Consider the following 16,277-nt stretch of genomic DNA (forward strand, 5'->3'; position numbering starts at 1 on the left):
CAAATATGGTAAAGAAACAAGCATGGGATGAACAGTTTAATCAGAATTCGCAATCTTTTAACACACATCACTGTCATTAATCACACTTATCGAGTCGATATCGGTGCTTGTTGCATGCGATATAGTTATCGATCCGATATCGCTCCGATATCTCCTTTCGGCCCTTTTAGAAACCCAAATTACCGATATCTCCATAATTATCGATCAACAGCGCAATATCGATTCGATATCTACATGCATTTCCGTACGAGAAACCGGTCTGGTCGTCAAAAGATATCGATCTGATAACTATTGCTCCGATATCTGTTCGATATTATAATGTACGAGAAACCGGGCATTAAGTTTGTTTTATGTATATTGGTATATTGGATAAGAAAATTTGATGCGTTCAGTACGAGCTCTCTAGCTCGACTCGCCGCCTAGCGCTCCTATCGGCACCACACGTGTACATTTTGCCGAATATCGACGAGTGTGTCGAGTGTGATCGAATACTTAAAAACAAGAAAAAGAAACTTAAATACACTCCTTTAACAGATTACATTTTCAAAAATAAAATATTAAATCCTAAACCTAACAATCACCATAGATTTTTTATTTAATGATTTTCCTTTCAAAGAAAATATTTTTGGCTTGTGAAACTAACTTGTGACACTAACAGATTCATGACAACGCTCACAAGACATTTCGATTTGAGGTTATAATTATAGAGTTACATCCCTTAGAAGAACAGTCGTACTTTTTCGACGTGGCTATTTGAATTATACAGCAGACATATTAAACTAATACTATATCTTTCTAACACACACTACTCTCTAGCGGTTTGTGAATTTTAATTTACTACGTATGGCATTTGTAAGAGCGGAAAACGATGATTTACTGCCAGGTCTCGTGGCGTCTACTATAGGAGATAACTGAACAGCATCGAGTATCAATTCTTCAACGTTAGTAGTTCGTCGAAACCTTTGTCGACCAGCGTTTATTCGTGTAGGTTTTAGCGTGCCAGTTTTCCTACGACATTCGTTCTATTTCTCCAGAAGAAGCAGAAATTTGTAAAAGCTTAATAGCTAATTTCGGTAATTCATTAAACTGCATTTCTGCCAAGCGCCAGTACAGCAATGGTTTTGTTATGTTTCACTCCCTAAATCTTGAAAAACTCTTACATTTTTTAAATTATCCCATTCTTCACACTCTTCATTAGAAAGGGATTTAAAAAGAAAAGTATTAATTTCATCCAGATGTTATTTCGATAACGTTTATTTTTTATCTTTTTGAGAGAGAACAGGGTAGAAAACTCGTTATATCCGTCCTTGAAATAAAAAATGGCTAACGTTTTAAATTGAAATCAAGCTCGTTGAAAAAATAGTGTTAAAAGAACATGAATTATACAAGAAAAACTGAAAAATCTTTACCTACAAGTAAGTATTGATAATGAATTATAAGGGAAACTCTTGTGAGTTGTATTTTAAGTTTAATTGGTTAATTTTTCTTTTATAGGTTATGTTAAATAAAAAAAATAAATTATCAACCGACTCACTGCGAAGAAAAAGGATTGGAATTCGATGTGGTAACAGGATAATGGATTGTCTCTTGGTTTCGGAGTTCGAACTAGTTTTCCGGGTTGGTTACTGGATTCCTCGTAGTTTCAGGTCTCTCTTTCGGTTTATTCGGGATTCTTCTGACGGATGAGTGGACTGCTTGTCCTTCGGATTTGGATCTTGGATAACTTCGAAGATGTTTCAGGAGTTCTCGGATAAGGTTTGTTCAATTATTTTATAATTTTGAGGTTATCTTTTTTTTTAACTTTGACGTTTTGAATTGACTCGTTGGCCTCGCGGAGATTTAATTTTTTTTTTACTGTTAATCGACGTGAATTCGTTGCTGGTCAGATGACGACTGTCTCCCACTGTCTCCTGTTTGCTTGCGTTTTCCTTTTATACTCGGCCCCCCTCCTGTTTCTTCTTCGTTTCTGATTGGTTCTTAGGTTCGCGCCTTTTTCAAAATTTAAAATTTTTGCATCGAAATTAGCGTCAAATCTCGCATTTTCTTGGAAATAACCTTTAAAATTAAATTCTTTTTCCGTTGATTTCTCCCTTATTCCTTTATGAATCGTAATAAAACATCGTATTCATCGTTGTCTTTTCTTGTTTTCAGATATACACTGTTGGAAATAATTCACGAGCACACCCTGTATAATCTGAACGCGTGTGTCTAGCGCAATAAAATTTGGTATAGAAGTAGTACTAAAGTAGTGTAACTTACTCTCACATGGAGAGCGGTACAACTCTGCTGGGAGGAGAAACATCAATAGCGAGAGTATCCCCCGTGAGCTTCGCGTACCATCGCTACACGACGTGGCATGGAGTCTATAAGTCGCTGTATTGTAGCGAGAGGGATGGCCAACCATGCCACCTCAACACGCCTCCATAGCTCCTCAACGTTAGCCGAGGAAGCCGGATAACGTAGAAGTCTCCGACCAGTCATGTCCCAGACATGTTCGATCGGATTCAGATGCGGAAACCGAGCTAGCCATGGAAGCACTCGTATACGGTGCTCTTCCACAAAGGTCTGTACAACACGCCCGATGTGCTGTCGTACGTTGTCGTGCATGTATAGTAGACCTGGGAGCCGCCGAACGTAGGGAAGCACAACGGACCGTAGCACCTCATCTACGTATCGTTGGCCCGTCATGATCTGCTATACACGCAGCAGACGTGTACGTCCACAATGTGTAATCGCACCCCATACCATAATGCTCGGTTGTCGGTGGATAGGGCGTTCTTGCACACACTGCTCGAGTAGACGATCACCACGGGTCCGACTAACTAAAATTCGCGCATAACCGGTGCTCAATTCGAATCTTGATTCGTCGGAAAACAAAATGTCCCTCTACTCGGCAACCTACTAATGCCTAGTGTATTACGGCGAGATTTTACTTAACGTTATGTTTTTAATTAAAATAATATCAGGCTAAATAAGATTATGACCGGCGTTGAACTTTTAAAATAAATTTATTTCCATTTGAGTTGACGTCAAAAACTTGTTTTACAAATACTTTCGGGGTTGAGTGAACAGTCGAGTTTGGTGAGTGCATTGGATCGGATGATTTTGGAGTTAATTTTTTGAAATTTGTAATTTTGGTTAAAATTTTGGAAGAAACACGATTAGTGGATTTTAATCAGCCGATTTATTAATTTTTGGAATACCTTCGGGGAGTATAAACGCCACCAATCTTCGATTTACAACTTTAAAGCCGACCAACATCTTAGGCTTTTTTTTTCTTTTTCTCTTGTTGCCGACTTTTCCTGAATAACTTTCAAATCTGGAAAATAGTGTCAAATGAGTAGATTGATTCATTAAGGGAGGAGAGAATTAACGAAGGTTTAGCCACGTTGACCACGCTATCATTCGCCATCTATATTCACCCTACATCGACACGAAACTAAAAAAAAAATATAACCAGTACAGGAAAAAGAAAGGTCGGTTAAACATTTTCTTAATTTATTACTTCGTTCGCCTGATAAAATTTACATCTACATTTACGCCCGGTTTCTCCGATTTATTAGAAGAATTTGGATACGATTTGGAAATTTAAATTTTTTTGTTGATTCTAAAAAAAAGTATTTGTTCATAATAAAAGAATTTGGGGTTATAATTTTATTTTATACTTACATTCGAGATTCTTGTACCGGTTGTCACGCTGAAGCGGGATTGTTTTTTTTTTAGTTCAATTTAGAGTTGTTGCTCGCATTTTTTTTTCCACCGTATGTTTGGCCAAATTTCGGTTCCGGATTATTTAATTTCAGTTTACTTACCGCTTCCCTGTACGCCGTCGCGCTTAAAGAAACATATTTAGTAATTATTTTTTTATTTCTCATTATTATTATTTTTTTTACTTACCTTTCAAATATTATTTTTTTTAAATTAAACTTCGGTTTTTGCACTTTAATGGATTTTTATTTTTAATTTTCACTCAACCGGTTTCACTGTGTTTATACAGCATCTTCAGGAGTTATCCTACATAAATACAAATTTTCTTAAATAAATCTCGGATTAACGTGCTAAATTAAGTGGATTCTTAAATTAATACAATAATAAAACTTACGTCAATTCCTTACAAAATATACATTAGATTCATTCATCCTCACTTGTTCCTACCGTTAGATCATGTAAATGATTCCTTTAAGTTGTGATTATGAAAGATTAAAAAATTTTTTAGATAATTGAAGCGTCATGGAGTTGTGAAAGTTAGTTTGAGGTTATGTGTCAATTTGTTTGGGGATATTTTATTTTTCCCGTTTGGCAATATATTTGAAATCAAAATTTAATTTGAGGATAGTAACGAATTATTGTAACGCATACAGCAATAATTATTAAAACCACTTTTTTTTAAAAAATAGGGAGGAAGAGGGGGGTTTTTTAAAGGTTATGGGTAGGATAATAAGGGATAGGTATGATGTCCATGGGATCCAGAGTTATTGCAATAACAAAATGACATCTTGTTTTGTTATCCTCGTTTAACCTGGGGGGATATCGTCGGCCTAATCTGCAAAACCCGTAAGTCACAAATAAAGAATTTTGGAGGAGAAGTAAAAAACGTTTCAACAATTGTCAAATATATAATTGTTCTATTGCTATAGAATATCAAATATGCGTTCTATCTTATATATTTATGGGTTATTATGTATTAGACAATATTTATTGAAATTAAAAAGGACTTACAGGATTTACTCATAAAAAATTCAAATATAATTGGACATACTGGATTTCCATGTTTAAAGATTAAATACAGGATTATTAAGAATACACTAAACATTTTAAGGTATTTATTTACCAAATTATTGCAAAATTACAATTTTTTAGAATAAACAGATACAGATACAAACAAAAAATATTTATTTTTCGAAGAAACAGATAACACAGAATAGTTATATTTTGAAATATATATGGAAATTATTATAAGACAATGCAATGGTCTTATTTAACAAATGGAAGGTTATTATAAAAGTAATGATAGTCTCTTTGTAAACTTGAGTTTAGAGATTGTAATTGCATCCACTTTTCATATTTAATTGGAATTGGACCCTTGTATAATGCTGGAAGATCATCCACTGGACATTTAGCTTCTTTTCTCTGACCTTTACTTACTCGGCTATAATGAAGTTCATCAAAATCTTCTGAATGCCTCAATTTATAAAATAAAGAACTATCGGGTGCATATCGCAATGCTCGTATGTCGGTTACGACTGGATCCCCAGCCCGCTTTCCTGGACGTATAGATTTCAAATAATTTAACATGTGAAAATCCTTGAAAAAAGTATAATCCAAATAAAAAACTTTATAAGGTTGTTTTTCTCGAGCTTTCAAACAAATGTTAACATAATCGGCTGGTACATTGATGTCTGTGTGCCGCATCCGTCTCTCAATCGTTGAATGCATCGAATCGGCCTCCATCTGGGTATGGCCTTTTTCGAGGTATTTTTGTTCAATAGTTATATCCAGAGTCATCGATAAGTTTATTAATGCGTTGGCCAAAGTAGAATTACGATTTTGCGATGTACAGCCATCACTGTACAATATTACTTTTTGTCTTGGTTCCATATTCATAAAAACATTATCTATTATAAATTTGCAGATTATAGTAGAATAGTCATTTGCCGAGACACTCCCATTTGATTCATGCCATAAGTAGCAATATCCATTTTTAGCTTTTAGGTCAAAAAATGTGAAGTTATGTACCATTAACTTCTGTTTGAAGTAAAGTGATGAAGTATTTGACTTCGGTGATAACAGAATTGATTGCAGGTCCATGCAAAAAATATGACTTTCTGCTTCTTTATCTTTTATTTTTTCTTCCCTTGCTTCTTTTTTCATTGTCTGGTGTAAGTTGAAAATTTCATCTGATAGATTTCCAGTTCTATGACTTACACATTTGTCACATTCGTCTTTCTTTGGACGAAAGAGCGACAAGTTCATTTTCTCAAAAACATGATCAAATGATGTACTGGATGCGAACTTGCATTTATTATCTGCGCACCATTGTTTGTAAAATGTATAAATTGACGATTTTGACTTTCATAATGGCTCTAAGTAAAATTTTGATGATGACGATCGGCAGTAATGAGATTCGACCCTTGGTAACTCATTTAAAAAACGCTGTATATTTTCTTTCACTTTCTGATATCGAGTAGCTTTTTCTTTAATACATTTTTTTTTCTTGTTGTTTTTCAGTATTCTCTCCCACATCTTTATTTATATTCTTTTCCCGAGCAATTTCCTTCAACCAGTCCAAAACCATGTTCTCTTTTACGCAATGTGTGCGTAAAAACATTTGCTTGCATACTCTTAAACGATCACCTGCTTTTTTTAAGTAGTATTCTAAAGTCTCGCTTCTCCTTGACACATTATCCTCTTTTCTATTTCTTTGTCTATTAATAGGCTTAGATACAATTAATAATGCACATACACTTTTCTTGTAGACCATGTCATTTCTGACCAAAAATTATCAAAAATATTCGCGACATTTTAGCACCGAATTCTCACGCAAGGAAGGTTTGCAGTTGCACCACTCTTGCATTTTTCTCTCCTCTTTTGGCAAATCGTATCTCCATTTTCCATCGACCATTTTTCTTCCTAAATATTCTTTTCCTTTTTCGCGAAACGACTTTCTTTTACTTTCATTCCATGTTTCGCTGTCTACAAACTGTCTCTCGTTTCTTTTCCTTTTCATCTCTGGTAAGTCAGATTGTTGAGCTGTGTCATTGCTTACATCATCCTGGGGATGGATGGTAGTTTCAGGTACATAATTTGGATCCCCATCATCAGCATCCATTTCTTCATCTTCCTCATGTTTACTATTTAATTCAGGCAGATAATCCGGATCATCTATTTGCACTTCTATCTCTTCTTCAATATTTTTATATAGTAAATGTTCTAAAAGAACATTATTTTCTAGTCCAGTCTTTTTATTTTCTTCAATATCACATTCTGTACTCGCTAAGGCTTTGCAAACTTTATTTATTTCTAAGGTTGTCTCGTCAGTCTTTCCATCACTTATTCCTATATTATCATATTGTTGTGTAAAACTAAAACTAGATTCGATGGCACAAAGAGAATCAGTAATTTCTGGAATGTCTAATAATAACAAGCTTTTATCGTCTTGTTTTGGTGTCGGATTGCACAAACTACTACTCTGTTCATTATCACAGAAAGGTGTTACAGGGTTACAATTGTGCATTATAGGACATGAATGATTGTTTCTAGCAACTGATCAGGATCAGATTCATTTAAAATTTCATTCAATTGTACAATATTGTTTTGATTATTCATTGCATTGTGTGTGACTTGATTATTCGGCAGCCTAAAGTTTGCCGAAATCTGCCTATAATTTTTTTTTATCTTTGACATACTCAATTATGTTTGCTGAAATGAAATTAAAAACTAATTATAAATTATTTTGTCCACGACTACCTTATAATATATACCTTATAAATGAGTTTTCTAAAACAAAATGGTAGTCATTTTCACGGAGTGAATAATAGCGGTGAATAATAATCATTATCCACGGGTAGCCATCTTGACCAGACTAATAATAATTATTTGAAACGTTAAAAGTTCAAAAAACGTGAATTTAATTCAATTTTTTAGGAGTTTCTAAATGTTTGACATTAAAAAAACCTAAACAAATTCCTTTTTTCGTATGATTTAAGCATAAATTAATTAATTTTCCTAAAGAAAACGACGTTTTATAAAACTGACATTTAATTTTGACAAATTGTTGTGAAGTTGGTTACAGTTAGTAACATTGAATTTGTGTCACATTGACGTTTAACCTTTATTCAAAAATTTATTTAAAAAATAAATTTATGGAATCAATTTAAATAGTCGTGGACAAAGTATAGTATTCTACTCGCATATAATGAGCTATTATTCACTCAGGTTAATTATGCCACTCGCTACGCTCGTGACATAAACTTAACCTTCGTGAATAATAGCCCTCATTATATGCTCATATAATAATATACTATTATTATACGAAACCTCTCGCAAATCCCACAAGTCCAACTGAGTTAATATATAACATAATATAGAATAACTTACCTTTAGCAAAAATTGTAAATAAAGTCACACTGATACCGGATGTTTACATATAATTTGTTTTTCAACAGAACCCTCTGTTCACTGCATGCTGGATTACTCTGCAATGAGGACTTACGGCTATTACGTTGTAACGAAGTTACATTATTTTTATTTTTCAAAAACCGAATATTCCGAAAAATTACCGAAAATTTAATATATCCGAGTATACTTCCCACACTACCTCGATACGTTACAGTTTCCACCCGATTTATAGAAATTCCGAAAAAGATATCTTATCTCCTTATCACCGCCCGTTTATGCAACCCAATTCACATTTTATTAATTTTGATAATTTTCTTAATTAGACTTTGATTTTCTCCATTTTCCATTTCGAAACCGTTATCTTAAATTCCAACAACGTTCCCTGACCGAATCATCAATAAATGAATGTGATTAATAAAATTGCTGAATCACGAAAACATGTGCTTTCCGAAAAATTATTATCAAATAATTAAATAATGCCGAAACTAACTAATTTCCAAACAATATATGACAAGCCACATGTTTCTATCAGTCCAGCCGACCGTCCCGAGGAAGTTTCAGCAGCCAGCGAGCTACCGTCGAGCTACCGTATAGCGACTATTTTTTATGATGCGGAATTAGAAATCGTAGACCGACCAAACCGATTTCAAACATTTACAAATATCATGAAATAACCGTTGAACGATTCTAAAGATGATCCGCTTATTATTAATACAATAATTCACCGAAAATCATCCCGCATCATAATTAATTAAATTACTCCATTCCTGATGGTCATCCGTTGAAAATATTGTCCATGTAGGATTGCCCCGAACATCACCCAACTGCTGGAATTGTTTTGTGTTAAGGTGCGCGTAAATTAATACCGATTAATTGGTGTTGACGTGAAACACGTGGTCGGGAAAACATCTGTGAATATAAGTGCCGTAAACAGTGGCCGATTTTGTTAAAAATATTTTTGTGATTTTCTGTATAAGTAAGGGTATCTTTTGATTTGTATTATAAATTTTTCCGTTAATTATTGTTGATTAATTGTTAATTACTCCGCTGTTCTTTAACCGATTTTACCCGTTCAAAAACTATAATTATGTAATTTTATGTCCCGCATCCGATAGCGCCGTCAGAATTTTGCTATTTTTGTTAGTTAGCGCCGCGCATTGTAAATTAGTCGTTGATAACTTGTACTGATACGATCCCCCACGCGGAAAAATCCAGTTTTCGCCCCAAAATGGTATAAATAGCCGGCCAAAATTCTGACTTTTAACAGTTCTTCATCGGTACTACGACCGTCTTCAACAAGTACTACAACAGTCTTCGTCAATAGTTAATTTCCGAAATATCCGTATTTCAGTTTACCGTAAGTCCAATTTATTTTGATAGACTTTGATTTTATTTTGCTGTTAATTTTCATTGATTGTTGTACATTTTGTCCCAACCTTAATACTCTTGGAAGGTTCTTCGAGTATTCCGTTCCTTTGCACCTTAGGAAGGTTTCCAGGTGTATCCCATACCTCCGCCTCATATTTTTTATTTATTTAATTTAAATTCAATTATTATAAAGTCAAAGTCTAGTCAATTTATTCCCACCGTCCCCATTCTCCGACCGTGGTCACAAAGCAATAAACTGCCCTCCTATTTGTTTATTTGTTTATTTTTAATAAAGTTGATAGTTATTTGTATTCCGAATTTTTCTTGTGTTCTTCATTCCCATACCGAATCCCTGGATCTCCGACTGTAACCCCCAAAAGTTACCTGGAGGCGAAAGAGTTCCTTAACTCTCTAAACATAAGGTGGCGCCCGAGACCGTTAACATCCCGAACACATAACAGGGCACCAAGACCCCTTTTCCTAGGACCGAACCAGGATAGGTCGTCGCAACGTGTTGGGTTCAACGAGCATGGACTTGTGGGGTTTACTAAATTTTAAATTAACGAAAAAGTAATTTTTACAGGAATATGTAATTTTTTCAGTCAATAGATTAATTTTTCCTCAACAGATGCTACTAAAATGTCCATTTAGACCAAAAGTGGACTTACGGGTTTTGCAGATTAGGCCGACGATATGTTGGGTTGGTTGTAATATAGAGTCTATAAATTGATAGGGATGGGGGTTAAAGGGGTTGATGGGATAACAGGATTGTTTATGGAAGGGTGGGGGGGGGGGGGGGTTGATGTCCAAGGGACCCAGAGTAGTGCGAATTCAGATCGACATCGTATTCTGAAATCCTCGTCTATCTGGGGGTTTACGGGGTGGGGTGTAGGGTTGTTTTAGGAAAGAATATAGTGGTTTGTATGCAGTTTGGGTTTGGTCGTTGAGACACGTTAGATCAGGGTTATTGTTTATGAATTTATTAATTTCATATCCTTCGAGGATTTCCATGAGATGACCTTTGGTAATGTGATGTAGTATTTTCGTGTTTTTTTCGTCGTTGAATTCGTGGTTAAGATTGGTTGAGTGAAAATTAAAAATAAAAATCCCTTAAAGTGCAAAAACCGAAGTTTAATTTACACACATGAAATGGAAAGAAAATCACCAAAAAATATTATTTTTTTTATACTTACCTTTCAAGTTATTTTTTATTATCATTAAAATTATTTTGGTGTCAAAATTTCGTAGTTTTCATTTATTGCGGGTTGATGTTAAATTTCAAACTACGTGGCGCTCATTGGCAATAATATTTTCTCTTGAAGAACTCATACCCCGCCGACTGTGGCACAAGCGACCATCAACTTTGCAAACATTTTACCACCAGACACTAAAGAATTTGATGAACAAAATTTTGTTTATTGTAAATTATTGGTTTAAAAAAAAAAAAGCCACGTAACAAGTGTCGACCCACTCGTGACGTATGCTGCGGTGCTCGAGTTTTACTGGAATCCGCTGTATTGTACGTCGCGCGCGCAATCTACTATCTACCAAACGCCGTCGTACAGTTCGCGTAGTGAGTGCGCCTTCCCCTGCCGGTGGCCAAACAGCTCCAAGTTGCCTTGAGGAGGACACACACGACGCTAAAGCGCTGAGCACAAGAGCGCGATCCTCGTGTGCTGGGGACGCGCAGGGTCGTCCCGGCCGCGGCTGAAGCTACCTATGTCCTACCTCAGACCATTCTCGCCATGCCCGTTGCACTACCGATATTCAATTTCACAGAACGATACACCCTCAATGTGCATACCCACAAACATTCCTTGCTCAAACTCGCTTAAATAACGCGATCGCCCATCCATTCCGCACAGAGTACGATAACAATGTGGTCCCTCACACCACACTAAAAACGACCGCTATTTTCCATCCACTTCGGTCTCCATAGCGATAGAATGTTCCACTTGGAAGAGCGGCTCAGTCAACAATGCCGCGACAGAACAACTCGAAACTCCCTGAATAAACTCGTCTACAGTAAACCTTTGTGCTCCGCAAATATTATGGATTTATCTTCACGCGTTTAGATTATATAGAGTGTGCTCGTGAATTATTTCCAACAGTGTACATTGGAGTACACGCCAAATTCCATCAATGAGTAAAGTTAGAAAAATTCAATTTTAAATCTACGATTTCTTCTTCAAAATAACGTTAAAACATCAAAGGATGGATGAAAAATGTGCTTTAGGAGCTGAACTAATTTAATTGATACCTTTGGAAGCAAACTAAACGGTTTTAAATAAGATTTCTACCAACAAAAATTTCTCTGTCCAAATTTTATGGTTATGTTTTTCTCGATGAACTATGAAATGGTTATTTTTAGCACTGTACCTTAAATAAGCGATAGAGCGGCGTTGCGAAGCGGTAGAGTTAAACTCAAATAACATTGATATTCCTACTGTCCACACCTTTTAATATACTATTCACATTTTTTATCCACATGTGAATATAAAATTTCGAAAACATTGCCACAAATTGAAAATAGATTATGTTTCTTACAACTAAGGGTAGGCACACACGGTCGATTTTTCATCGACGAAACAATTTAGTTGAATTGGTTTGAAATCGCGATGCATTATCAATTTAACCGACTAAACTGTTTAGTTGTTCATAAATCGTGTTGTATGCACACACATATCGATTTCGAAAGAACTTGTATTTATATTGTATTGAATATTGAATAATACCGGGAAATAATTCAAATTTTTAAAATAATGTAATTGAATTACTTTAATATACAGTGTAGTAATTAATTATCGTACTCGACGTCATCATTGCAAGTATGCAACCAATATCACAATATTGGTATTGCAATACACGATTTGCGTATGATGCGTATTGCACTGTGATTTTGGTTGCATACTTGCAATGATGACGTCGGGTACGATAATTAATTAACACACTGTATTTAGTGTAGTATATAATTAACTGCGGTAGTAAAACGGAAAATAATTTAACTTAATTTTTGATATAAATTCACTTATCATAAAATAATTGAGAGAAACTAAAGTAGTAATCGATTTATGTTATACTAGAGAAGACACTTCAACGCTCACTAAAGTTGCGCCCGCAACCTAAATTCCTAAAAAGCTCAACTAAACTATCGACCGTGTGTGCGCTTTAATATGAAGCTGTCATTATTGCAGTTGTACGATAGTTGCACAACTTTTTAATCATAAGTGCACATCGACTCCTTTTGATTAAAAAATCGAGTTGATCTGCAGTTGTATTGTGTGCACACCTACATTAAACTTAATACATTTATTTCCATCGACTAAACTATCGGCCGTCTAAAAATCGACCGTGTGTAATTACATATTTAACAATATGATGAACTAATGTTCTTTTGACAAATTGTTTGTTAGTTACTTGTGCAACGTGGATTGTGCCACGTTCACACAGACCCCATGTAAAGATACAGAAAGTTTTAATAATGAATTGTGTTTGAAATTTCTGATTTCAATTAAGGCCAGGCGCGCACTCGCGACTTTATTGTTGACCAACTTAAAAAGTTATTAAAAAGTTGCCATTAGATTCCCGCTCAGCGCACTATCGACTAGATAGTTGCTGCAGTCTTAAATTTCAACATGGACGCTACTGATGTAGCATGTGTCTGTGCGTTGATTATCAAAAGAAGAAAAAGGAAGAACAGACGTTTTTTGGTTCATCCCCTCATTAGTCAGCGACTGTTTAATGGTCAATTTTATAAACTGTTTGAAACATTGAAGGATCACCCCATGAAATTCTTCAATTACTATAGAATGAGTTATACGAGTTTTAACATCTTACTGACTGCAGTTCAAGATCGTATTGTACATCAAAATACCCGTATGTGCTTAGCAGTGCCAGTACCGGAAAGATTGTCTGTAACGCTCAGGTAGGAACACACAAGATTTTGAAAAAGTAATTTTTATTTTTTAAAGTAACATATTTAATTTATTGTGGATATGGTTGATGTGGAAGATCCATCATCCCATGATGGTGGGGTTTCTGTATACGATAATGTATTTTGAGATGGACCAGCAAAAGAGGTGTAGGGTTGATGTTAATACACTTGCTGCTCTGGGGGTCCTGATGTAAAGTTGGTGAAGTATTGCCTCAACGGTGCAGACGGAACAGGAGTTGCGTTTTTTGATAACCGGACGCGTCTCATTACATTCATAATTTCCGTTTTAGCTGTAAATTTCTGCTCTTCATCGAATTTTTTAAACGCTGGCAGTAGCGATAGAAGAAAATATCTATCTTCATCTACTTCCTCCGTCTTCTTTTCACGTAGTGTGTCCAATAATGACTCCTCATAGCTCTTTGTCGATTTGTATTTTTTAGATGTACTCGATATAAAATTACGATTGTTTGGTGTTGGGTTTTCTAAATCTGGCTGCATTATTTCCACTTCTCCAATATCCGTATCTGTGTTTGTGGTAACTGGTGACATTACGTTACCTGGTGTTTCTCTGTTTTCGATCGAATTTGCAAGAAATAATAATTGGTCGAAATACAAATATTTTCTCCTCTTTTTCGCTCCAGATCCGGACGGAGCTTTTCTCTGAGCCTCATACTCACGTCTAAAACATGTTCTCAGATTTCTTCCATTTCGATTGTAAATCATTACCTATAATATATATGTGTTTACCACAATAATATTGTTTCTTACAGATATTTGGCAACAGGCAACAGCTTCGCCTCTTTGCATTTTGAATATTTACTTGGCCAAACAAGAATAAGAGAAATTGTGAGAGATACATGTATCGCTATTTGGGAATGTTTAGTGTCTATATATATGCAACCAAAAAATACTGATGATTGGTTACGTATAGCAAACAATTTTTACAAGCGAACAAATTTTCCTAACTGCATTGGAGCCATCGACGGCAAACATATTAGAATAAAAAAACCTGCTTCCAGTGGATCTGAATTCTTCAACTATAAGTGTTTCTTTTCAACTGTGTTGCTTGGAGTAGCAGATTCCGACTACTGTTTTACTTCAATAGAAGTTGGAGCCTATGGTTCTGCAAGTGATTCCAATATTTTCAAGAAATCAAAATTTGGCAGTTTACTTGAAAAAGGACAGTTAAATATACCAGGCCCAACACTGCTACCAAATGGGGAACCGGAACTGTCATGCCGTTTATAATTTTAGGCGATGAAGCATTTGCTACTTCAGAACATATTCTACGTCCATATCCTAGCAAAAATTTGTCAGTTACGAAACGTGTCTTTAACTATAGGCTATCAAGAGCCCGTAGAATGGTGGAGTGCTCGTTTGACATATTAGCTGGCAAATGGAGGATACTGAATAGGCCATTAGATACCAGTCTTGAATTATCCGATATCATTATAAAAGCATGCTGCATTCTCCACAATTTTGTTAGGAAGCATGATGGAGTTTGTTTCGAAGACAGTTTGTACGAATGTCATTTAGATAACATGGATCCCGTTGGAACAAGAGGTACCGTTAGAGGTATTCACATTAAAGACTATTTTGCAAAATATTTCACCTCTCCTTAGGGAACTGTTCATTGGCAATATGACAAAATTTAAATAAAAATGCCAATACAATATACAGGCTGATTCAAAAGCATTTGGCTAAAATGAAACCCCATGTGGAATAACCAATTTTAAGTCGAAATGAAAGAAATTTTTTTTTTTTTCGATCGGCTCAAAGTTTCATTTTCTGTGTCGGGTGCAAAACTGAAAGTTTTATAAAAGCAAAAAGTAGCTAACATTTCCGAAAAAAAAAAAATTTAAATCAAAAGTAAAGAATAACAATTTTTCTTTTCTTTAATTAGCATTCGTTCTTGAAATATTCACTAAATCGTTTACTCTGAGCTAAGGATTTTTTTGTGTTTGGTTTTTATAACATATTCAATTGTTATACTTCAACGACTTTTTAAAAAATAATAAAACTTTGAAGTCGATTATCAACTTAAAATTAGCTATACCACATGGAGTTTCATTTTAGCTTTTATAATTATAGAATTTATTTATATATATATATATATATATATATATCTGTTTTCTCAGCACCGGAAAGATTATGCCAGTTCGCTACAAATTTTTCAAAGATTTCCGCCCATAATTTCTGTTTTAGATTTTTGTCGGCATATTCTTTTAATTTGATATTGTATAAAGCCAGTCTCTTTTCTATTTCACTAATAAATAATTCTACGTCTACAGACATTTTTGTTTACTATGTCTTGCTGTGTAGCGGCTGTGATACACGTAGCAACTGACCGAATAATCGCCAGTGCGCACGTACAGGTTAAAACGTGTACGTTGCATTATTCCCGGCAACAGTTGAGTCGCCTTGAAAATAGGGCAAGATGTAATTTTTTTAGTTGCCGTGATTAAATAGTTGCTAGTGCGCGCCGCTTCATATAACTCAGTGTATTTCATTTTGGTGATTTTTAAGTTGCCGCAACTAAATCGCTAGTGCGCGCCTGGCCTAACTCATTATGGGGCATTACTGACGTCAAAAGTTGGTATTTCCAATCTCTGCACTGCAATTGTTTTAGAATTTTTCGGGCCATATTGCCCGCGATGTATGGGTGTTCACAGGAATCGCCCTTTTGTCGGTGAATCTGGGTGGAATGTCAGGTAATTGCACATCGTCCACTGTGCTACATTAGAGAGAAGCTCTTAAATATTTTCCAACACAGCTTCTGTACCGTCCTCCTGACAATTCGCATTCATTCGGGAGAATGAGGAGAAGTGTAATTATTAATAATTAATGTTTTGTAGCT

At 35.2% G+C, this 16,277-nt stretch overlaps 1 protein-coding gene across 1 annotated transcript; it reads right to left on the bottom strand.

Moving 5' to 3' along the window:
• Positions 1-13,579: 13,579 nt before the first annotated feature.
• On the bottom strand, positions 13,580-14,143 carry LOC139430197 (uncharacterized). The gene has a single exon (XM_071196862.1). It carries the CDS (start codon positions 14,141-14,143, stop codon positions 13,580-13,582), a length of 564 nt encoding a protein of 187 aa, XP_071052963.1.
• Between the last annotated feature and the right edge of the window lie 2,134 nt (positions 14,144-16,277).

Source organism: Onthophagus taurus, chromosome 6, assembly GCF_036711975.1.
Source record: "Onthophagus taurus isolate NC chromosome 6, IU_Otau_3.0, whole genome shotgun sequence".
In the NCBI taxonomy this organism is placed as follows: Eukaryota; Metazoa; Arthropoda; class Insecta; order Coleoptera; family Scarabaeidae; genus Onthophagus; species Onthophagus taurus.